This window comes from Psammomys obesus, unplaced genomic scaffold, assembly GCF_907164565.1.
Source record: "Psammomys obesus unplaced genomic scaffold, mPsaObe1.curated_primary_1811, whole genome shotgun sequence".
Taxonomy (NCBI): domain Eukaryota; kingdom Metazoa; phylum Chordata; class Mammalia; order Rodentia; family Muridae; genus Psammomys; species Psammomys obesus.
The window spans coordinates 997,099-1,022,220 of record NW_026596725.1 but is presented as its reverse complement, the minus strand read 5'-3'; the positions used below and the strand labels follow the sequence as shown (position 1 = coordinate 1,022,220).

At 38.8% G+C, this 25,122-nt stretch overlaps 1 protein-coding gene across 1 annotated transcript in view; it reads right to left on the bottom strand.

Annotated features, from left to right (window-relative positions):
* Positions 1-25,122, bottom strand: part of Tfap2d (transcription factor AP-2 delta) — a 59,469-nt gene that overhangs the window by 9,963 nt on the left and 24,384 nt on the right. The window contains exons 6-7 of the mRNA XM_055598721.1: positions 22,970-23,111; positions 18,578-18,691 (exon numbers count right to left, since the gene is read on the bottom strand). Of these exons, the coding sequence (XP_055454696.1) occupies positions 18,578-18,691; positions 22,970-23,111 (256 nt within the window). The remainder of the gene's footprint in view (positions 1-18,577; positions 18,692-22,969; positions 23,112-25,122) is intronic.

Sequence of the window (25,122 nt, the reverse complement as noted above, 5' to 3'; positions counted from 1 at the left end):
CTATCTATCTATCTATCTATCTATCTATCTATCTATCTATCTATCTAATTCTCAGGCATTTTTACTATTTATTCCTGGCTGCCCTTGAACTCACAAAGCTCCCCCTGCCTGTGCCTCTGAAGTGCAAGAATTAAAAGCCTGCACTGATTCTTGTAGGACCTTTGACATTTTGAAGAGAAATGTATTGAAATACTGTAATCATTATCAGTTGTTTTGTTTAGGCTCACCCTGAGCTCTGGATTTCCCTCACCCCACCTACCAAGAACCGGAATTACAGGACTGTGCCACCATGTCTGTGTAACAGTGAAGGAACCGAGGTTCAGAAACAAAAGATTGACCTTTCTGTAGAACAGAAGGGCTTGAGACAATAAGTATGGCTTTCCTAATGCCATGGTAGTTACAACCTATGTTATGGCAGATACTGCCTACATTTATAAGTACTTGACATTAATTCTGAAGATTTAGCAAGAAACTGCTATACAATAATTATTTTTCAGATTTTCTTCATACTTTGTATATTGACTAAATTCTTTCTTTCTTTCTTTCTTTCTTTCTTTCTTTCTTTCTTTCTTTCTTTCTTTCTTTCGTTTTTCTTTCTTTCAACTTGGCCAAGCTAAAGTCAGCTGGGAAGAAGAATTTCTTTTTTTCTTTCTTTTTTTTTTTTTTTTTAGTCTTCCTCCTCCATTTATTCCCAAAGATTTGAAAAGATCAGTTCTCTGCAGAGGCTAAAAATTTTTAACCTTCAGTCCATTTCTCTAGATCTTGTGCTTGTTACTTATTTTTTTAATATTTTTTTATTTTTAAATAATTTTATACATTCACTTGTATTCCGGCTATAGCCCTCTCCCTCTTTCCCTCCCAATACTCTCCTCCCTCCCTCATCTCCTCCCTGCACCCTTCTGAGTCCACTGATAGGGGAGATCCTCCTCTCCTAGGGAAGAAGAATTTCAATTGAGAAAATGCCTCAATCAGATTGACTGTAGGCAAGTCTGTAGGGCATTTTCTTAATTGACTGTTGATGTTGGAGGGCCCAGGCTACTTTGGGTGGTGCTACAATTTGATAGGTTGCCCTGGGTACTGTAAGAAAGCAGGCTGAGCAAGCCATGGATAGACAGCTGTCAAACAGCATTGCTCCCTGATCTCTGTTTCAGTTCCTGCCTTTGGGCTCCTGCCTTAAGTTCCTGCCTTAGTTTCTCATCATGTTGGACTGTAATCTGTAAGCCAAATAAACCCTTTCTCTTGTAAGTTGCTTTTGTTCATGGTGTTTTATCACAGCCATAGAAATGTGACTAAGGCATTGTATAATTCTTGGTTAAGCAATTTTTTTTTTTTACTTGTGTTCAAAGTTACCCATGTTTACTTTTGAAATGACAAAATCATCAGTGCTTAGTTAGAATGTGCACAATTCTAGGTAACAGAGTGGACATATATCAGAAGACCCAAAGCCAATTTATTTTCTTTAATCTAACTACAAATCACATTCTATGCTAGATAAATGTTACCAAGCTGCTTCCACATTGGCCAAATCGTCCTTCCAAAACGCTTTATCTGTGCTTAGACTTGTCTAAGCATCCCTGGGATGTCCTTCAATCAATTTCTTTATTGAAAAGAGTTGGGTCTGGTATCCACAACTTTACATGTACCAAGAAAACATTTATTACTATGTATGAACAATAAAGCAAAAGTTACTTTAGTCTTTTCTGCGGGAGACTGGGTCACAAAATTGTGGCTGACAAATACAGATAGTTTTTTTCTAACTTTTTTTTTAATAGAGGCTACAATGTTTGCTGAAAACAATCAATACTGTTAGGCTATACACCAGAAGTCTGAACCACAAGGAAAAAAAAAACATTATTTACATAGATTAAAGCCAATTTTATTTTATAAATTTCAACTTCATTTTTTTTCAGCTGCACTGGGCATTGAACCCAAGACAACCAATCACGTAGCCGACCAGGAGCTATACTGTCACCCCCAAATGTCAATGTTTGAATGTTTGAATGCATGGTTCTCTATTCCCCCATTCTTTAGGTTGTATGAGAAGGTTAAAGAAAAGTGCAGGTCGTTATTACTACTGTGTTGCTACATTATCTTGCACCGCACTTGAGTGTTTGCTATCAGAGACCTTTTGATGCTGAGTGCTACACACAGGTGCCTCTTGTATTGCCCTCAGTTCTGCTCTTTTGCTCCTGGGAGGCATACAAATGGCAGACTCCAAGGGAGGACCAGCTTTCCATTTTAATCTCTACTCACTCCTTGAAGAACAAGACTGATATATAGTGTGGGGCTCTGTGTGTATGTGTGTGTGTGTGTGTGTGTTTTGCCTTTACAGAAATAGTGAAGCCCACCAGAAAAGCACATTTTTACAATCATGGGAACAGCAACAAGTATGAGTGTCTAGGGAATAGACTCCAGAAGACACCTGCAAAGGGTTCTGGGTCTTCTCTGTGAAATTTTATGATTGTTTAGGACCATGTACATGAAGTATTTTATGTCTTGGGAATAATGTAACTTTTAAATACAGGCGAGGGAAAAACACCCTTACCCTGGGGAAAGAATTGGGGGCTTATTTTTGCTATAATTAGCGGGACATCCAGCTTTCATAGCCTAACCAAGGAAATAGAAGAAAGGGGAAACCAGCTGATGAGGCTTATTCCCTCTATACATTATCTTATTATGGCCCCAAGTGCTTTTTAAAAAGAGCTTAATTAAGGTACATAATGAAAATAGTTGGTTCCCTGGTGGGTGGTGGAGGGGAGCCACCCAAATGTATTCATTAGAGTGGCCATGGCAGCACTCATAAACATTCCATGATTCCCTAAGCTCTTCATGAAAAATTTACCTCTCCAGCTTATTTCGTTTTGTGGATCTTACCCTGGAGATCCTACCTTAATTGGGATGGGATGGGATTCAAAGGATTGGCATGTAAAAAACTCTTCCCAGGCAGCTTAAACGCAGCCAGGGAATTGGACATATCTCCCTAGGGCCAAAGTATACTCTGTTACGTCTGCTTGAATGTCTCAGGCACTTCTCCACCTGCAACTGCAGAGCATCAGTTCTAGAGGAATTTGGCACAGTGGGACAGGCCATGTCCAGCTTTTTATGTGGGTGATGAGGATTTGAACATAGATCCTCACATATGCACAGCAAGCACTCTTAGTCACCGAGTCATTTCCTCACCCCTCTAATGATTCTATAAGAAATATCTTTCCTGGTACAGAGTTTTTGTTTGTTTGTTTGTTTGTTTGTTTGTTTGATCACAATTCAGTCACTTGAATCTTCTGTATCCATGTCCTTTTTTTTTTTTTTTTTGTAAAACCAAGATTTAACAATAATATTGCTATGTCAGCTCAGCAAAGCTGCCCACCTGATATCTAACTACTGCTGTTAATACCTGTTAAGATTCTACCTCTTCCACTGTCCTTAATGTGATGTCTGATCGCCCTAGACCGACTTCAGCAGGAATCCTATTACGTAGGCTTAGCTAGAATCCCCTAACCCTGATGTTTCCTTCTAGTAACTATTTGTCCACTGATTCCCATGCTGCTCTTGCAATAAAGTACCACTGTTCCATGCCATGTTTCCATCTGAGCTGTCCTCCTCCCCTATTGCCAAACCTTATTGCAATTATTCTACTACCCATTGCAGAGACATCTTGGCTATGGTTGTGCTATCAAATGCTTTACCTGTTATACCTGGCCAGGGCTTGGCTAGGTGCCACACAGCTTATACAGAACAATAAATACTGGCAAAAAAATTACTCTCTTAATTCCCTACATTTAACATAGATTAATTAACAAGTACATCATGACTGCCCTTGTATGTAAATAAACTAAAGGTTTTGCCTGGTTTATGTTTAAATTTACATTTTTGCTAGTAAAACTTTTGTAAGAGATGCTTCTTTTAATTGTAACACAAGTGCAGACTTCAATCCTGACCGTCTTCCTTCTCTTTACATTTGAGTGTGGCTCTCATTTCAAGCGTTTAAGTTAAAGTTAAATGTCAACCTTATGCAGATGTTTATTTGGGAAACAGAATTTTTTCTTCACAATTCAACTGATGATTCTTAATACCCTAAAAAGCATTGCATAGATATTTTCCCCCACACAATTAATTAAATAACTTTTTAAATGTGCATATATGCTTGAGTGCTCATGCTTCAGCACATGTGTGGAAGTCAGAAGACAACCTTGTGGAGTCAGTTCTCTCCTTCTACCATGTGGCCTCTGGTGATGGAACTGAGTCCTCTTCCCCACTGAGCCTCCTTGAAGGCTGTAGAACTCTTTAAAGAAGGCTTGAGAATTTTGTCTCTCGTGTGCTAAAATTATCTTTATACTTTATGATGTTTTGGTTGTAGATTAAAGATTTAATCCAAATTTTAATTTCTCTTCCTAAAGAATGTTTTTGCTATGAGTCTCAGCATCTACTTTAATACCCTGCTGGGTAGGCTCTTTGATCACCTCTTCCTGACAAAGGAGCAGCCTTATCAGGCCACAGAGGAAGACAATGCAGCCAGTCCTGATGAGACCTGATAGGCTAGGGTCAGAGGGAAGGGGAGGAAGACCTCCCCTAACAATGGACTTGGGGAGGGGCATGGGAGGAGATGAGGGAGGGAGGGCAAGATTGGGAGGGAATGAGAGAGGAGGCTATAGCTGGGATACAAAGTGAATAAACTGTAATAAAAAATAAATTAAAAAGAATGTTTTTGCAAGCTGAGTAAAACAAACTGTTTGCTTTTGTCATTGTATTTGTTACAGGTTACCTCCTGAGCCACTGTCCTATCACAAGAAAGCAGGAAAACAAACAAAAACAGCAATAATAAAGTGTCCACATTTTATGCTCCTAGAATGAGAATAAATCTGCTCACGGTAGGTGTGGAACTGTTCTCTGGACATATTGACAAGGATGGGGTGCCTATAACATTGCACTGCAGTTGCCTGGAGTACCTGCCTTACGCAAAACACTGAGGGAAATGGGAGTGAATAACATGAGGAGCAGAAGCTGAGGAAATGAGCACTGGAGGCCTTCAGAAAGTGGAATGTGTGAGGCCCTCAAGAAGACAGATGTTAGAGAGATGATCCTGTCATTGGGAGGAAGGTGTTTCTAAAAGTCTTGTTAGAGAGAGACGAGCAGACGCTCATTGAAAGGTTTCAAGCCTGCAAGGGGACACAGCTTGACAGCAATGATAGGGAAAAGATCTGAATGTCAAAGAGGAGTCAGAAATGTAAGGGTGGGCCCTCCCAATACTGAGACCCAACCAGGAAATGGTAATTGCCAGCAAGCATGTCTATATGTTTCTTACTTCCAAAGAGAAACAGCAGTAGGTGCAAGAGTCCATTTCTAAAGGCAGGGAGATGTCAGCAGAATTTTTACTTATATCAGAGAATTAAGCGGATCCATCACTTCCAATCCCCAGCCTGTGGCCCTAGGAGTGATCCCATGCAAGACGTATCTAAGACCCAAGTGAAATGCGTGAAATAAGATCATAAGAATATTTAATATGGGCTAGATACAACTCATAGAAAGATGAAAGCTTTCGTTGTTGTTGTTGTTTGCCTCAGGTAATTTTCAATATTGTGTCTATTCTTTGTCTTTATATGTTTTTGTTGTGATTGATTTTCTTTTTTAGACAGTGTCTTGCTATATAGCCCTGGCTCATCTGGTACTCATTATATAGCCTAGGCTGGCTTTGAATATGTGGCCATCCTTTTACTTAAGCTCCTCACATTCTGGAATTAGAGTCACCGCACTCAGCTTTATATGAATTATCATTGTTTTACATTTTTTTAGAAGTTCCTAAAGAATGTGTTGACCCTTCACCTTTACACTTCTATCTGCTGGCGCAGTGAAACAAAAGAGAGAACTAACATTTCAGTCTTCCAAGATTTGTGCTGAAAAGGAATCATCATCCTCCTTTTTCTGACAGGCTGTCCCCTCTGAGTTGAGCATTAATGGTGTTCTAACATCTTATTTATATGGACACATGTGCTCCTGTGGCCTCATATTTCAAGATTATGAAAATATGAGACAAAGAATAGATACACCATTACAATCTGTTTGTGAAGGTTTCTTCTAAGAAGGAATTGTTAAGAGTTCAGAAAATTAGGGCTGTGTTTCTACTTGAGTAGTCTACCCTCTCTTCGAAGCCTTATACCATCTTGCACTAATTGACATCACCAGGTCAGGAAACAGTGAGTCCTTGGGAGCAGTCTGCAGATTTCAGTCAAATCTCTTCCCCCTTTTTGTAGGTGTTGTGGTGTCTGCTGTGTTCACTATGACAATTCTCACTGCTGATGGTACTCAGAAAGTGATAAATGATGAATAAACCTGCCTCCTATCATTTTCATGGAAACAAGCATCTCTGAAGGCTGTAACTCCTAAAAGTGGTCACTGCCATCATCACAGCTTTCCACAGCACAATGATATGTCATCTGCAGTAAAAATTGGAGATAGTTATCTGCTCTTTACAGGGTCAGATCACTCCATCTTTGTCTGGACACATTCAGTTTGCTGAAAGGAAACCACAACTCTTAAGATACTGTGTCCATAATCCTATAAGGTATGTCAAGTGCTCTGCACTATGAAGACTTTGATTAAACAAAATAGTAACACAGATTGAAGGTACTAACTAGAAAATCCTCTTTGCCTATCAAATCATGTTCCTTCTTCACTCCTTTTCCTGCCAGTACTCAGCAAAAATTGTAGAAAATCTGACTCTGCCAATTGCCTGTGTTAACTGCAATACAGGCTAGAGTATCGTTTCCATTTTCTTGCTCCTATTTCTATTATAAGCCACTGTCAGCAAAAAGCCAACAAAAGAGACATTCTCTTGCCTAATGTATTTTTACTCACATTATTAGCAAAATCATATATTTTCAATATATTACTATCCAAGACACAAATTCACACAGTCATACTGCCTCTTCTGAAAAAAATGAATTTGAGTGCCAAAAAAGATGGTCTGGCAGGTAAAAGTTCTTGCTGCCAAGCCTGATTTCCATTCTTTGGAGCCAAATGGTAGAAGGAGAGAATTGACTGCAGAAAACTCTCCTCAGACCTCCATGCATGTGATAGCATGTGAACGTACATACATGTACATATGCATATTAAATAAAATATAACCCAAAGATTTAAAAAAAATGATGCATCAGAATCTTGTTTCTTTTTTGGTACATAGATTAGTTTTTTTGTCTATTATTTTTTGTAGATTTATTATTATTATTATTATTATTTACAATGTATTCATTTTATATTGCAGTTGTAGCCCTTTCCTTCATCTCCTCCCAGTCCCACCTTCCTTCCCTTTTCCTTCCCTATCTCTCTCCCCTAGTCTACTGATTGGTGAGGTCCTCTTTCCCTACTGTATGACCCTAGCCTATCAGCTCCCATCAGGACTCTCTGGGTCCTCATCATCTGTGGTCTGGCAAGATATCTCCACCAGGAAGTAATGATAAAGGAGCAGGCATTCAAGTTCATGGCAGAGAGTGTCTCTTCTCATCTTATTAGGGAACCCACACGGAGACTGAGCTGTCTATGGGCTGCATCTAGACAGGGGGTCTATGTCCTCTCTATGCATGGTTTTTGGTCAACCTATCAGTCTCTCTAGTCTCCCTTGGGCTCAGCTTTTTTGGCTTTGTTGGTCTACTTGTATGACTCCTGTCCCTTCCAGATCCTTCTATCTCCCCCTTCTTCCATAAGAATCCCTGCGCTCTGTCCAAAGTGTGGCTGTGAGTGTCTACATCTGCTTCAATCCTCTGCTAGGTGGAGTCTTGTAGAGGAGATCTGGGGTAGGCTCCAGTCCTCTTCTCTCACTTATACCACTTCTGGTGTCTATCTTGTTTTCCCTTCTGAATGAGAATTAAGCATTTCCCCTATGGAAACTGTGATACATTTACACAATGGAATAATACTGAACTATTAAAAACAAGAAAATCTTGAAATTTGAAGGCAAATAGATGGAACTAGAAAGATCATCCTGAGTGAGGTAACCAAGAAACAGAAAGATATTCATGGGTATATATTCACTAATGAATATTAACCATATAATACGGGATAAACGTACTAAAATCTATAGATCTAAAGAAGCTAAACAACAAGGAACCCTAGAGAAGATGCTTGATTCTCACATTTCTTTCAAAGGATGAAAAAATGATGAGGAAAGACTAGGAACATCCTGGGACTATGTGTCTTAAACCTAGCTATGATAATATGAAAATAACATTAATCCTAGAGACCCATTTTTTTGACATATTGACTCTAATTCTTGAGTTGTTTTTTTTTTTTTTTTTTTTTAAGAATGTCATTGGTAATTTTGCTGTGAGGCCAAATTTAATGACGGCAGCTTATAAAGTGTATAATCTCTTCAAGGCTGGTCAGTGAGTCCATCTTTACCAACCTCTTCCCTTTTAAAAAATTACATGCAGTGTGAAACAGTGCACACAGTTAAATCCCACTGAGGCTGCCTCAGGAGCCTTCAATCTGGGTTGTAGCTGAAAATGACAGCTGTGTTGAAGATGATATAATTTTGACATGGAAAAGAACAAAGCTGCATTCTTTAAATTATTTATAGAAATTAGCACAAAAATGGATCAAAGATCTAAATATAAGGTCTAAAACTGTAAGACTCTTACAAGACAACATAAGAGAAAGCTTCAAGACATTGTATTTACCAAGTATTCTCTGATACAATGCAGAGAGCACAGACCATCATTTTAACAACACAGAAATTAGTCTACACCAAAATTTAAAAATTTTTGCTTTTCAATGACACATTCAACAGAATAAAAAGACAACCTTTGGATGCTAGTAATGAATTTTTAAGTTGTATGTCTAATATTTAATATAAAAGGTTAATATAAAAATAAACAATGAAGTACTATAGCACAGCACAGAATCAATAACCCAGTGAGGAACTTGAGACTATTGAATACATATCCATGACAAAAAACTAACAAACTTAAAAAAAAAAATCTTCAAAATCATGGCCATTAGGAATTTGTAAGCTAAATGTACAGTGAAAGGTGGCAGTTACTATTATTTTTGAAATGTCTACAGGAAGTGTCAGAGATGATGTGAAGAAGTGCAAATCTTTGTGCAAGGTAATGAATATGATAGTTGTGGGATTTACGCATTGGAATATTATATGGTCTTAAGTGGAAGGGAATTATGACATTTGTGGCAACACTGATTCACCTGCAGGAAAGTGTGCCTGATTAAATGAGTAGCCATAAAATACATCTGTTGAATAATTTGCAATCAGAGCCACAGAAATAAAATGCAGAATGGTGTGTTCCAAGAGCCAAGGAACTGTGGAGTTGCCAAGTGGGTATAATGTACCCGTTTTGTAAAATACACATTCACATTCTATGTGCTTGTTCATACAACAATATGCTTAACTTCATTGCTGAAGTCTACTGAGAAAGAAGGTGGTAAATTTTGTGTTTTTAGGAAACACTTAGGAAAGATAGACTTTAGGAAATTTTCTATAAAATGAATTTTAACCCCAGTGACTTGCAGAATCCTGAGAAACTAGAGGGCTTTATACAAATAAACAATCTGGAATGTGAGAAAAAAATAAATGAAATTTCTCGTAAATGTTTAAAATGCAAAATAAATAAGAAATCACAGTTGAGATATTCAAAATCCTCAACTATAAATATTAAAAGTTAGAGACTGTTACTGTAAAATCACTATTATATTTGTCAATTACTCTTAAAACTGTTACTGTACATTTATTGTAATTATGTATGGAGTTTAGAAAATTTAAATATATAGTTTTATGTTTCAAATTGTAATTAGGAATCTATAGCCATATATCTTAAGAGTGTCATATTTCCGCTATAATCTAATTTTTACCCTATTTAGTTCTTTTGAGACAGGGTTTCTCTCTGTAGCCTTGACTGTTCTGGAACTCTGTAGACCAGGATGGCTTTGAGATCTGCCTGTCTCTGCCTCTGGAGAGTTGGGATTAAAGGCGTGTGCCACCACCGCCTGTCTATTTGATTCTCTAGTTCTCGGTAAACACCACCATGTTACATAGTCTAAGTAGGGAGGTAAAGAGCACGTGGAGTCTAGAGGAGGACTGCTCACTTTTTACTTTAGAAATCAAAGCTTGCTCTAAAGAATTCTGTGGGGTGGGCAGATGGCTCACAGGCAAAGAATGTTTCATTATTATAAAAGTATGAGGATTTCTTTTGGTCTCTTTTGTCCTCTCCAAGTGTTTCTTATCTCCCCCTTCTTTCATAAGATTCATGGCCTTGGGCCTTGGAGACACTGACATCCCAACCAAGGACCATGCATGAAGAGGATGTAAAATTCCTGCTCAGATGTAGCTCATAGACTCAGTCTCCTCGTCGGTTCTCTAGTAAGAGGAGCAGGGGCTGTTTCCACCATGAACTCAGTGGCAGGCTCTCTGATCACCTCCTCCTGGGGGGTGAAGCCTTGCCAGGTTACAGAGGAAGACAATGCAGCCAGTCCTGATGAGAACTGACAGGCTAGGATCAGATAGAAGGGGAGGAAGACCTCCCCTGTCAGTGAACTAGGGGAGAGGCATAAGGGGAGAAGGGAGGGAGGGTGGGATTGGGAAGAGACGAGGGAGGGGGCCACAGCTGGGACACAAAGTGAATAAATTGTAATAAATAATAATAATAATTATAATAAACTTAAAAAATTGGAAAACCCTGTAGAGGAGGACATTTGGAGCTCATACGGGTTTGTATCGACTGTCAATATACAAATAATAAAGATAATAATACTAAAATATTAAGTTATAAAAACATGTGATGATCTAAGTTTGATCCCCAGCACCCACATAAAAAGGCACATCTGTGCCTGAGCTGGGGCCTGTACCCTGCAGCACTGTGAGGATTGAAGGCAGGAGGATGGCTTTGGCTTGCAAGGCAGCCAATCTAGCCCACAAAGGAGCAAATTGCAGGTTCAGTGAGAGACTCATTCTCAAGGGAATGCCATAAAGCATGATAAAGCAGGAGTCTAGACTTCCTCCTCTGGAACATCCTCATGCACACTTGTATATATAACACATGCACCTATACACACACACACACACACACACACACACACACACACACACACACAGTCTTGTGGCATGAAGTCTGCAGCTTGCAAAAATATCAACAAATTAGCAAGCAGGTCTGCCTGCACACCCTCTGCCTATTTATTTCTCACAGAAGCTGATATCCAACTTAAAGCCCATTTAATTCTGGGCCAGAAGAAAGAGGTCACTGTTAGATGAAGACATGGGCGTGCTTAATTGGAAATAAACTCTTTATGGTGTAGGGTCCTGATGTTCTGTATATTAATAGTAAGATCCTTGTAAATTTGTCAGTTTACAAACTTTGTTAAATCTCAGTTTGGATTTAACTAAAAACTTATTAACTTCTGAATCTAACAGCTGTAAAAGTCTCAAATCCCTTTAATGGGTATATAAAACAATGATGATGATCCTGGGTACATCAATTCCTTTTAAACCTGCATCATTTGTGGAGACAAACATCATTTAGTAAGTGTTAAATTTATAACCTTGTTGCATTTCAGCTCATTAATGCACAGAGGTTCTATAAGAACACATGCAGAGGCTTGAAAGTTACCCTACACAACCCACCTCACAAGGTAGTTTGGCTTAAAAATTGTTCTTTTGGGAAGAAAACAGGGAACAAGACAGAAGCCTACCACAAAGGGCCTCTGAAAGACTCTACCCAGCAGGGTATGGAAGCAGATACTGAGACTTATAGCCAAACTCTGAGCAGAGTGCAGTGAATCTTATGAAAGAAGGGAGAGATAGTAAGACCTGGAGAGGACAGGAGCTCCACAAGGCATTCAGAAGTCGTTTCTGAGACTGATACTCCAACCAAGGACCATGCATGGAGATAACCTAGAGCCCCTGCACAGATGTAGCCCATGGCAGCTCCGTATCAAAGTGGGTTCCCTAGAAAGGGGAACAAAGACTGCCTCTGACTGAACTCAGTGGCTGGCTCTTTGATCACCTCCCCCTAAGAGGGGAACAGCCTTACCAGGCCACAGAGAAAGATAATGTAGCCATTCCTGATGAGACCTGATAGGCTAAGGTCAGATGGAAGGGGAGAAGGATCTTCCCTATCAGTGGATTTGGTGAGGGTCATGGGAGGAGAAAAGAGAGGAGCATGGGATTGAGAGGGAGTGAGGAAGGGGGCTACAGCTGAGATACAAAGTAGATAAATTATAATAAATAACATATAAATAAAAGGAAAAAAAAGAAATGCCAAAAAAATATGCTCTTTTGGTTCCAAAACCTTGTGTTCTTAGAATTTCTAAGAATTTTTTTCTTAGTTTTATTACATTTACCTCTAATACTTCCATTGAGAGGCAGATAAATTTGGAAAAATGTATTCTATGTCTGGTGAAATTTTGAAAAATAAATTTTAAGTAGAACCTGAAAAGATTATGTTTATTGAGGATTGAATAGACTTGTGACATATTAAGATAAGTACTATGTTTAAAATGTTCTGTTTTTCCAGACAAAATTATTTAAACATTTACAATGTAGATAATTATGTATCATCTTTAACAGCCTTATAATCTTAAGTTTGTCAATTTTTGTCTTATTTTGTTTTTATTTATTATTATTATATTCTTGCTTGTATTCTATTGATAGAAAAAGAAAGAATGTGGATTTGGATGGATGGGAAAGTGAGGAAGGTCTGAAAGAAGTTGGGAAGGAGACACCATAATTAGAATATAATGGAAGGAAAAAAATCTATCTTCAATTAAAAAGAAAGTAAAAGGAACTTAAAATTTCATTTATTTATTTATTTATTTATATTATAGCTTCACTGCAAGCCTATAGCCACCATCAAACTAAATGGAGAGAAACTTAAACCAATACCACTGAAATCAGGGACAAGGCAAGGCTTTTCATTCTCTCCATATCTCTTCAACATAGTACTTGAAGTCATAGCTAGAGCAGTGAAACAGCTAAAGGAGATCAAGGGGATACAAATCGGAAAGGAAGAGGTCAAAGTGTCACTATTCACAGATGATATGATAGTATACATTAATGACCCCTAAAATTCTACCAGAGAATTCCTGCAGCTGATAATTCCAGTCACCTTCACCAAAGTGGCTGGATACAAAATTAACTCAAAAAGAAAAATCAGTAGCCCTTCTGTATACAAAAGACAAAAGGGCTGAGAAAGAAATTAAGGATACAACACCCTTCACAATAGCCACAAATAACATAAAATACCTTGGTATGACTCCAACCAAACAAGTGAAAGTCCTGTTTGAAAAAAACTTCAAGTCTCTGAAGAAAGAAATTGAAGAAGATATCAGAAGACATAAAGATCTGGGATTGATAGGATTAACATAGTGAAAATGGCCATCCTGCTAAAAGCAATCTACAGATTCAATGCAATTCCCATCAAAATACACGCAAAATTTTTTACAGAACTGGAAAGAACAATTCTCAATTTCATATGGAAAAACAAACAAACAAACAAACAAAACCCCCAGAATAGCTAAAACAATCCAGTACAATAAAAGAGCTTCTGGAGGTATCTCCACACCTGATTTCAAGCTGTACTGTAAGGCAACAGTAATTAAAAACTGCATGGTACTGGCATAGAAACAAAATGGTGGAGCAATGCAATCAAATCAAAGACCCATGCACCTATAGATACTTGGATTTTTGAAAGCCAAAACCATATAATGAAAAATAGACAGCATCTTTAACAAATGGTGCTGGCCTAACTGGATGTCTACATGTAGAAAAAAATGCAAATAGATCACATTCATCTCCCTGAACAAAACTAAATTCCAAGTGGATCAAAACCTCAACATAAAACCAGACACACTAAAACTGTTAGAAGAAAAAGTGGGGAAGAGCCTTGATTTCATTGGCACAGCAGACAACTTCCTGCACAGAACACCAATAGAACAGACTCTAAGATCAACAATCAACAAATGGGACCACATGAAACTAAAAAGCTTCTGTAAAGCAAAGGACATTATCAAAAAACAAAATGACCACCTATACACTAGAAAAGGATCTTCACTAACCCTACATCTGATAGAGGGCTAATATCCAGAATATATAAAGAACTCATAAAGTAAAATACCAACAAATCAAGTAATCCAAATGGGGTACATTGCTAAATGGATAATTCTCAATAGAGGAATATCAGATGGCAGAGAAACACTTAAAGAAATGCTCATTAGGGAAATTCAAATCAAAACAAGCCTGAGATTTCACCTTTCACCCATCAGAATGGCTAAGATCAAAAATTCAAGTGAAAACATGTGCTGGAGAGGAGGTAGAGAAAGGGGAACCCTCCTCCATTGCTGGTGGAAATGTAAACTTGCACAAACACTTTGGAAATCAACCTGGCTCTTTCTCAGAAAATTAGATTAGTATTACCTCAAGATCCAGCTATACTACTCCTGGGCATATATCCAAAATATGCTCAAGTGTACAACAGGGACATTTGCTCAACAGGGACATTTGCTCAACCATGTTTGTAGCAGCTTTATTCATAATAGCCAGAGTCTGAAAACAACCCAGATGTCCCTTAATGGAAGTGTAGATGCGGAAATTTTGATACATTTACACAATGGAATACTACACAGGAATTAAAAAATAAGAAAATCATGAAATTTGTAGGCAAATAGTGGGAACTAGAAAAAAAATCATCCTGAGTGAGGCATCCCAGAAGCAGAAAGACACACATGGTATATACTTGCTTATAAGTGGATATTAGACATATAATATAAGATAAACATACTAAAATCTATACTCTTAAAGATGCTAAACAAGAAAGAGGACGCTAGGGTAGTTGCTCATTCCTCACTCAGAAAGCAAATGGGATGGACATCTGAAGCGGGAGAAGGAACAGGACAGGAGCCTACCACAGAGGGCCTCTGTAAGACTCTACCTAGCAGGGTATTAAAGCAGATGCTGAGACTCATAGCAGAGTGCAGGAAATCTTATGAAAAAAGTGGGAGATAAAAGACCTGGAAGGGACAGGAGCTCCACAAGGACACCAACAGAACCAAAAAATCTGGGCACAGGTGTCTTTGCATAGACCAATACTCCAACCAAATACCATGCATGGAGATAACCTAGACCCCTTGCTCAGATGTAGCCTATGGCAGCTCAGTCTCCAAGTGGGTAACCTAGTAAGGGGAACTCAGTGGCTGGTTCTTTGATTACCTCCACCTGAGTGGGGAGCAGCTTTACCAGGCCACAGAAGAAGACAATGCAGCCAGTCCTGATGAGTCCTGATAGGCTAGGGGCAGAGGGAAGAGGAGGAGGACCTCCTCTATCAGTGGACTGGAGGAAAGGCATGGGAGAAGAGGGAGGGAGGGTAGGATTGGGAGGGGACTACAGCTAGGATACAAAGTGAATAAATTGTAATAATAAAAAAATTTAAAAATTTATAAAAAGAAAGTAAAAGAAACAATATAGTTCTAAATAATTAATTATTATTTTTATAGATTCGTAGGTTCACTGCCCCAGGCTTTTCCTTTTAAATCTAATAAATTGTTTTCAAAAAAAAAAAAATACAAACTCCTAAGCAGGTACTTGAAACATTTTTAATTCTAATGTATACTATTGTTCATTTTTGAGACACTGGCCCTCTATGTATCCCAGGAACTATCTTTTGAACTCTAGATACTTGCTGCTTCATCATCCTAAGTACCAGGATTACATGTGTGCCCCATACTTCACTTTATGAAGTAATCTTTCATTAATATTGCTTTTACTTTTCATCAATTGATAAAGATGAAACATTTTATGTTTTCTATGAATAAGAAATATTGTATAGCATTATAATTCTCGAGTTTTAACTTGGGTAATCATCTAAGTAGTGACCGTTGTCTTCTCTTACTACATCTAGAGGGTAAATTAAACAGAAAAATATTCTATCTATTTCCAAAGTATCTCAGAAATTGAAACTTAAAATATGCTTTTAATAATGCAATTCAGGAACTTGTGTTTAAGAACCATCCTTTTAAATCAATCTGTAGGTTTCTCAGAAAAATAGGAGTAGCTCTACCTCAAGACCCAGATCTCCCACTCCTGGGCATATAACCAAAAGACGCTCTATTATACAAGGGCATTTGCTTAACAATGTTCATAGCAGCTTATTTGTGATAGCCAGAAACTGAAAACAACCCAGATTTCCCTCAATTGAAGAATGGATAAAGAAACTGTGGTACCAATAATGGAATACTTTCAGCTATTAAAAACAAGGAAATCATGAAATTTGCAGGCAAATGGACAGAAATAGAAAAGATCACCTTGAGTGAGGTAACACAGAACCAGAAAGACACACATGGTATATACTTACATGTAATGGATATTAGCCATATAGTATAGAATAACCATACTACAGTTCACAGACCCAAAGAGGCTAAGTAACAAGCATGGCCCAAAGTAGAGTGCATGAATTTCACTGAGAAGGCAAAGTAGAAAAGGCAGAGGAAATGCTTAAAAAGAGAGAACAGAGGATAGGAGAGTGCGTACTGAGAAAAATGAGGGTGGGGATCTGATGTGGGGAGAGCAGTGGAAAGGGAGAAGGAAGACAGAGGGCATACAGAGAGAAAAAAAATGCCTGGAGCATCTCTGAGATAGGCTGGAGAACTACAACAGGATAGGCTTCTGGGAAGATTTGGGGGTGACTTTAGCAGATAACCCTATTAGAGAGAGACATGGAGACTGAAGAGGCCACCCTCTAACCAGACAGGACTCCAAGGAAAGGGAGGGGAACACCAACCCACCTACAAAAACTTAGACCCAAATTTTACCCTGCCTATAAGATATGCAGGGATAAAGAGAGAACAGAGATTGAGGGAATGTCCAACCAATGTCTGGCTACACCATGGGATAGAGCCAATCCCTAACACTGTTAATGACAGACAGGAGCCTAGCATTGCTGTCTGTTGAGAGGCTCCACCCAGCATTGGATTAAAATACATGCTGAGACACACAGCCAAACACTGGGAGGAGCACAGGGAGACTTGTAGAAGAGTAGAGGGAAGGATAGAAGACTCAGGAGGGAACACGATCTCCACAAGTAGACCAACAGAGCAAACTAACCTGGGCCCAGGAGTGGGGTTGCAGAGACTGAAACACCAACCAATGACCATGTACGGACTGGACCTAGGGCCCCCAACACAGATGTACACAAATGACAGGTTGGTATTCATATGGGTTTCCGACAAGAGGACAGCAGGGGCTTACTCTGACAAGTTTTTTTTTTTTTTTTTTAACATGTTTTTCCACCCCTGGCCTGACCAGACCACTCTGTTAGAGGATGCTCCCAGTCCTGATAAAGCTTGCTGTGCTGGGATGGGTAGGTAGGTGGGACAGGCCAGCGGGTGGGGTGCTCCCCTTTTCTGAAGGGAAAGAAGAAAGGAGGTGGGACCAGGAGGAGAGGACAGAGAGAGTTATGGTTGGGATGTAACATGATTAAATCAATAAATTTAAAAAATCCTCTTTTCTTTCTTTTGTTTTTTCTTCTGTCTATTTCTTCTCTCTCTCTCTCTCTCTCTCTCTCTATTTTTGAGACAGGATTACTCTGTGTAGCCCTGACCGACTTGAAATTCACTCTGTTGAACAGGCTAGCCTTGAACTCAGAGATTCTCCTGTCTCTGCCTTCTAACTTTTGGAATTAAAGGTGTGTGCCACCACTGTCCATCCACACTTTCTAAGTGTATTATTAACATACTCCCAAAAATTCAGTCAGTATTATTTAGTTAACTTCAGTCAGATCTACTCATTTAGCAATTTACCCTACCAACGTAAGTAATTATTTAAAGGATTTCAGAATCCTGGTCCAAAACCTTTTAGAATTTCTTGATCTAATACAAGAAATATAAGGTGTAAGAAAACACTATTTTAAAATCTTTGTGTGTGTGTGGGGGGGGGTAGGGAGGCACGCACATGCTGTGCTGTGTGTTGTAGACGACAGAGGAAAACTCCCAATGTCAGACTCAGTGTCCATGTTTATAAGATAATATTTATTTTCATGGAGTCAGAGTTTCTTAATAAAAACTAAAAGATATTAAATATTCTGATCTAAAATGCGTCAATTGTTAATTTTTATTTTCGTAGTCTTAAAAAGTGCAGGTTGTCACTGCTGTGGTCTGAATATGTCTCCCTCTCTTCATATTCATACATTGAAACTAAGTCACAATGCAATATACTAAGAAAAGTAGTCTCGGAAGATGATTAACTCATGGAAGACTGAGTTCAGCCCCTTATAAAAAGTCTCTTGGAAGTTTGTTGGCCCCTTTCATCACAGGGTCCTGAGTTAAAGGGTCTAAAGAGAGAGAGCCCTCACCACGTACTGAATCTGCCAACATCTCACTCTCAGACTTCCCAGCCCCTGAATCTAAACTATATGTATATGTCTTCTATACATTATATAGTCTAAAGTATCTGGTAGTAGCATTCCTGACACAGGAGAACAGTCGCCAGTTTAACATAGAAGCATACCTCTGCCTGGAAGTAGGATAGCAGTATGGAAGCCCAGAGGGCTGGGTGTGGCTTAGCCACTTAGAATCTGAGCAGATGTCTTACCTGAAGTGTGTTAAGTGCCTCTGGATGTCCAGGTCTAGAATGGGGGTGGGTCTGGAGGATCCCAGTGGTGATCTATCTTGGCTCAGGAGGTCTTGGAATTCTTTACAAATTTGTCTACAACAAAAGGCACAAGATTGAAATGGAAATCGGAATGGACTTTTAATCTTATGTGGTATTAGCCATCCAAGTCTGTCCCTTTTTAAAGGAGGCCAGGAGGACGTTTCAGACAGCAGTCTCAAGTTCCATCTGTAGTGACTTTGCTTCTGATGAGACAGGAAGATCATAAAATACTTCCGGCACACAGCTGCTCCCAGACACCGACCAACTCCATGTTCATTGTTTAATTACATTTTAATTTTTATATTAATTACAGTTTATTTACTTTGTATCCCAGCTGTAGCCTCCTCCCTTATTCCTTCCCAATCCCACCTTCCCTCCCTCATCTCCTCCCTGTATGTTCATTTTTGAAACTGAAACTTTTACAAGTTAATCTTAGGATAAAAGAAAATTCATACTAAAGAACTGTAATTAGTAATCATTTTGAAGATGATTAAACATCCTTTTTTTTTGGTAAATCACATCTATAAACAAACAATTTTAACTAATGATACAGGCATCTATCATTCAAAGCCATAATTTAAGGCAAATTCGGAAAACTCCCCCGCCCCCAATTTCGCAATACAATCTATGTTTTGACTATCATCATTACTCAGAGTTTGAAGTAGGTGATATCTTACTCCAAAATTAGTCCACCAGTCTTATAAAAATTGGTATGTACTATTCTATTTCAGCTGGTACTTTTTAGACCTTTTCTGCTGCTTTTCTTATCTGATATGGCTTTGAATTCCAGCCTTTGTTTAATCAAACACATTGCTGTGTATCATGGCTAACAGTTAAGCCCTTGCAATGCATAAATCCAAATGGCATAATTGTAAAGAAATACAAGGTGTAAGAAAACACTATTTTAAAATCTTTGTGTGGGGTGGGTAGGGAGGCACGCACATGCTGTGCTGTGTGTTGTAGACGACAGAGGAAAACTCCCAATGTCAGACTCAGCGTCCACGTTTATAAGAAAGGGTTTGTGTTGTTTTGCCCTGCACACACCAACCTCGCTGGCCACGATTTCCTGGCATTATCCTGTCTCTGCCTCCTATCTCACTGTAGGAGCACTAGGATTACAGGCCAAGTTCCTGGCTTTATGTGACCTCTGGGAATTCAAATTCAGGTAGTGGTGTTGATGGTCGTGGTGGTAGATCGAGAGTGTGGGAATTGGGGGTCCTTGGCTGGAGTCAGTGTGGAAACCTAGTGCAGTGGAAACTTCCTAGAATCTATGATTAATAGAATCTGTGGACTACGGGAGGATAAGAAGTCTGAAGTGGCTGTTTTTTGTAGCAAGGCAAGGCCTCCAGTGGTTGCATTAGATTGAGGTGTTGGCTGAGGGAGTCCTGTGGAGATCCTGAAAAAACTCAGGCTGATGCTAGGATAGGAGGTGACTCTCTGCAAACTGACAAGAGGGTCCCATTGCAGAGGACAGCATCCAAACAGCTCCCTGAACATAGAGAGGTAGAGCAGGTGCCTTCATGGAGCCTTCACCACTATGTTCTAGTCCCTTTAGTGTCAGAAGGTACTCTGAAGGCTAAGGAAAGAGAAACCTGGACTAACTAACCCAGCCATAAAACCTTTGACCTACAATATGTCCTGCCTGAGAGATGTACTGGGGCTATGGTGGCACAGAAATTGTGGGAGTGGCCAATCAAAGTCTGTTTAACTTGAGCCTCACACCATGAGTGGGAGCCCATGCCAAACACGGCCTGGATTGCCAGGAACCAGAGACTATATAGCTCACAGTCCTGGAATAGGCACCTGTGCAGTCTTCATTAGAGGTACTTCCTCTTGCAGGACATTGGAGAGGGTGCAGAGACCTACAGCTGGACATCATTTGAAGAGAAGGTCTAAACTGGAGGTTTCCATCGGGTCCCTCCCTGCAGAGCTTGGGCAACCCCTTAGAACAAGGGGTGGGGGTGGAGATTGTAGGAGTCAGCAGTGATGGAGAACACCAGGAGAACAGGGCCCCCTGGATCAACTAAGCAGGGCTCTCTCTCATGGGCGCACAAAGACAGAAGCAGCAAGAATGTGGCCTACATGGGTCTGCACCGTGTCCTCTGCATATACATCAGGCTGCCAGCTTGATGTCGTTGTGAGGCTCCTAACAGTGGGAGTGGGTGTGTCTCTGACTCTTCTGTCTGATCTTGGGACTCTTCCTCCTATTGGTTTGCCTTATCCAGCCTTGATATGAGGCCTTCTGTCTTGTCATATTGGATCTTGTTTTGTCATGTTTGGTAGTCATTTCTAGGAGGCCTGCTACTTTCTTGAAGGAAATGGAGGGGATGAATCTGGGGAAGAACGGAGGTGGTGGTGGGCAGCTTGGAGGAGTGGAGAGAGGGGAAACTGGTTGGATGCATTGTATGAGAGAAGAATTTATTTTCACTAAAAAAAAAAGGTAATACGAATTTAAGGTAACAAAAGATTCTACAGTACAGTTGACTTCTAATGGAGTTTCAGTGGTGATTTGTTACTGCTCGATGGTTAAATTTTATTGAATTGAGCAAGATGTCACTCATGACCTTTTTCTATAGAGAAAGATATTAATTTTTTTTTTTTGCTAAGTGTGTTGTTAAGAGTTTGTTTTATCCATTTTTATAAAACTGTTCTCTCTGAAGTGAACCAGGATAGCTTTCGGAACACTAGCTGAGTTTTAATAGTTGAGTGCAACTTCATTTATATATTTGACAGCATTTTGTGGTGCTATCACCTCCAGGATTCCATGTTACGTAAGACTGATATTTTGTTACATTGTTTTAGATTTCTAACCAAAAACATAAATATAGCCTTGTGCCCCAGATTTTTGGACAAATGATATGAATTCTGGTGCAGTAGTCCATCATTACAGCCCTCCCACAAAGATTAAACTGGTTTCAAAATCAAGTCCTAATTTTTTCTCAGACTGAAATGAATTTTGAGTGACTGAACACGATGATTATTTGGATCATTGAGCAGATTAATTTACGGTTCTACAGACCCACCTCATTCTTTTTCAAACAACACTGCAAGTTCTGATCATTGCTGAATATATAAGGCAAAGCAATGCTCAGCAAGCTTGAACCCTTCCTAAGTAATTCAGCACAGGGCATTGCGCTGTAGCTTTCAGTTGGATTTTATAATCTTTTCACTTACTTTGCTGACACAGGACAGCTTGTGGACTTAAATACAGATGACAGTCCTGCAGGATTCAATGGCAATTACCACCCTTTCCACAGGATAGTTAGAAAATTGTTATTCCGACAACTTTTCATTCTTATTTAAATTCTTGTTTCTGAAGCTGAGATATGAAAGACTCTTTTGTCTCAAAACAAAATGTCACATTACGGGGATTATGTAACAAAGATGATCCTCAGTGACTCACAACATTCTAACTTTATCGCTTACGTCATTGTCCTTAAGGAGGTAAAATTTTTAGAGGATTTCTGGATTTAAAGTTTGGTGTTTCTACTGATGATTGCTATTAAAGTAACAACATTTAATTAAGATCACTAGCTTTTTCTGACTTACCTTGACATGGAGCATATGTTAAGCATATTTATTTCTAATTCACAGAAGAAGCTTGTCTGTGTTTTCTATCAACCAAATAAACGTTTCATGTCTGGTTCAAAATGTGTCTAGTTTCTACCTTTCTGCCTAAACAATTATCCTAATTATACCAGAGTAGTTTGGTTAATTACCAAACAGTAGAAATAAAGAGGTTTTAGAAGGTTAACTGAACCTAACTGATTTTATTTCTATAACTGTTTTTATATAACTGTTACGAAATGTACTTAAACACAGTGAAATCTATTATTCATCAAAGTAGCAAAAAATCATAGATAAATCTGGTGATAGAAATCGTTATTGGGTATGTCACTGAGAGAATTTTGTATTTTATGTATATTTAAAGTCTTCATTATATTTTAGTATCTGTATGTATGTGAATGTACATACCATAACACACAAGTGGAAGCTGGATAATAACTTGCAGGAGTCTGCTTTTCCTTCCATCGTGCAAGACCTTGAGACTGAACTCGGGTTTGTGAACCCTGGTGGTAAGTGCCTTTAGCTGTTGTGCCCTCTAGTTGGTCTAATTTCTACATATGCTGGTAAAAATTTTCTTGATAGTCCCATTTTTAATCATGTAAACCTTGATGTCTTGGTGCAGACGGTAGAGTCTTGGGTGAGTCTATTTAGATGCTGGAATATGAGCCCCCTTGTTTATAGAGAACTCATGCTTTCTAAACTGTCATTTAATGAAAACAGGAAACCTGGGATGAAGGTCCAGAGAAGCATCTTCACAGTACTTACTTGGTTGCTAGGATCATCTTTTTCCGTGCTGTCTGCTCTTTCTGTTCCATATGTTGTCTGGCCAGATGTTCTCCTACTGCCTTGGCTGGAAACTCTGTTTCACATGTGTAGCCAAAATCCCGAGCCAAGTGCAAAGCCTCACCTGTTGGCAGAAACCACAGGTCACTGTCTTATTGATATCCTACCTTCCGAAAGCAAGGCTGTTAGTTTTCTTCAACTCTCATACATGGCTCTGGTCAGATGCATCATTTCATTTATATACAGTTTAAACAATGCCAGGAAAAACATTAAGGGAATATCAACTGTGAGGAATGCCAGGGAAATCAAAGGACCAGAGAACTTCCTAAGTAAAGTGGTGGGAAACTGAGAAGAAATGAGAACAAGCCCATGACTCAGAAGTTTTGATTCTTTTCTTTGATTTTCTCATGCCATAACAGAAGAATGACTTCCAAGATTGTACTCTCTGGTTACCAATGGAAAAGCACAGGTGCACTCGTGCGTACACACACATACACACACACACACACACACACACACACACACACACACACAATGAGACAGTCATGACAACACTAGCAGCCATAACAACAAGAAGAAATTAAATATTGCAATAGCAGTTAATGATTTTCATTGCATCTTTATAAGCACTGTATATAATACCTACTTATGTGTATTGGTGTTATAGAAATAAGAGATCTGATATTACAAATATCAAATGACTGTCATCGTGTTTTACAGAAGAGGGGAGAATCATGAGGGGAAGGTGGCCCAACAGCCACATAGTTACTCAAACCTTTCCATGAAGAAGTGAAACAGAAATAAATGACAATATCATGGGACGCTTGTTTAAAAACTGTTCAATGTAACACTCTAAAAGAGTTACTGACTTGTGTGCTCACAGAACAGCAAACTAGTTGATGGATGAACTCTAGGAGTGCAAAAAGAGAGACAGATAGGACAGATCAAGAGGAGAGACACTTAAAGTGATGAAGAGATGCATACAAACGGGTTAGGTAACATCAAGAAAATATCCTTAGTAAAATTCTGTGGTTTTTTTTCTATTTAAAACAAAACTTTTAGTTTGGTAAAACTAACAAAGTTAACAGCTATAAAAGTCAATAAGGCGATTTAGGATTGCAAAATGCTGATTAAGTAATATTCAGGAAGTAATCCCCCCACACAAAGTATCCTTAACCTTTCTTACAGCTAAAAATTGTAATCAAAATTATTTTCTCAGACATATGTTTTTAAAGCAAACAGAAAAGTCGAAAGAATTTTGTAATAATATGCCCATTGTTCATATTCTGTGTTCTGTCACGTATTTATTCATTATATTACACCTTCATCCGTGCTGTTTTCAGAGGAAATTATAAATTTCATGCATCTTTCAAAAGTATCAGTTTAAATGTCGTTAACCAGGGTCCTATATTTAGTCTCTTCAAACTTCCCCAAAGAATACGCTAAATAAGAGAAACAACTTTAACCATGATTTGTTGCTATCGAGTGTGTATATATGCTGAGTGTGAACAAGAGAGAATATCATTAAGTCAGGGGTGTGTGCATGCTAGGCAAGCATTTGCTAGGCTGAGATAGACCTTTATCTTTATTCATGTGCTTTATGTCTGCCTTCCAGATATGATGGTGAAGCACTGGGGGAAATAGCTGGATAGCCGAGCAAGTGTGCTGCTTCCACAGAGGAAGCGACTTTGTTTCCTGGCACCCATACAGGGTAGGCAGATCTCTTTAGTTCGAAGACAGCCTGGTCTACAAAGAGAGTCTCAGGACAGCCAGGGTTACACAGGGAAAACCTGTCTCAAACAAACACAAACAAACAAACAACAAAAAGGTCTTTTGGGGAAATAGCTTTTTTTCTGTTTCAGAAAAGAGCATTTTAACAACAAGGTAACGAAGTGAGTCCAAGACAGCCAAATCTACATAGAGAAACCATGTCTCAAAAAAGAAAAACAAACAAACAAACAAACAAACAACAACAACAACAAAAAACAGGTACAAATCTTTTTAAAGATTTATTTTTTAAAGATCTTTATTTTATTTTAATAAAGATTTTATTTTAAAAATCTTTATTTTTTAAAGATTTATTTCCACGTGTGTGTGTGTGTGTGTGTGTGTGTGTGTGTGTGTGTGTGTGTGTG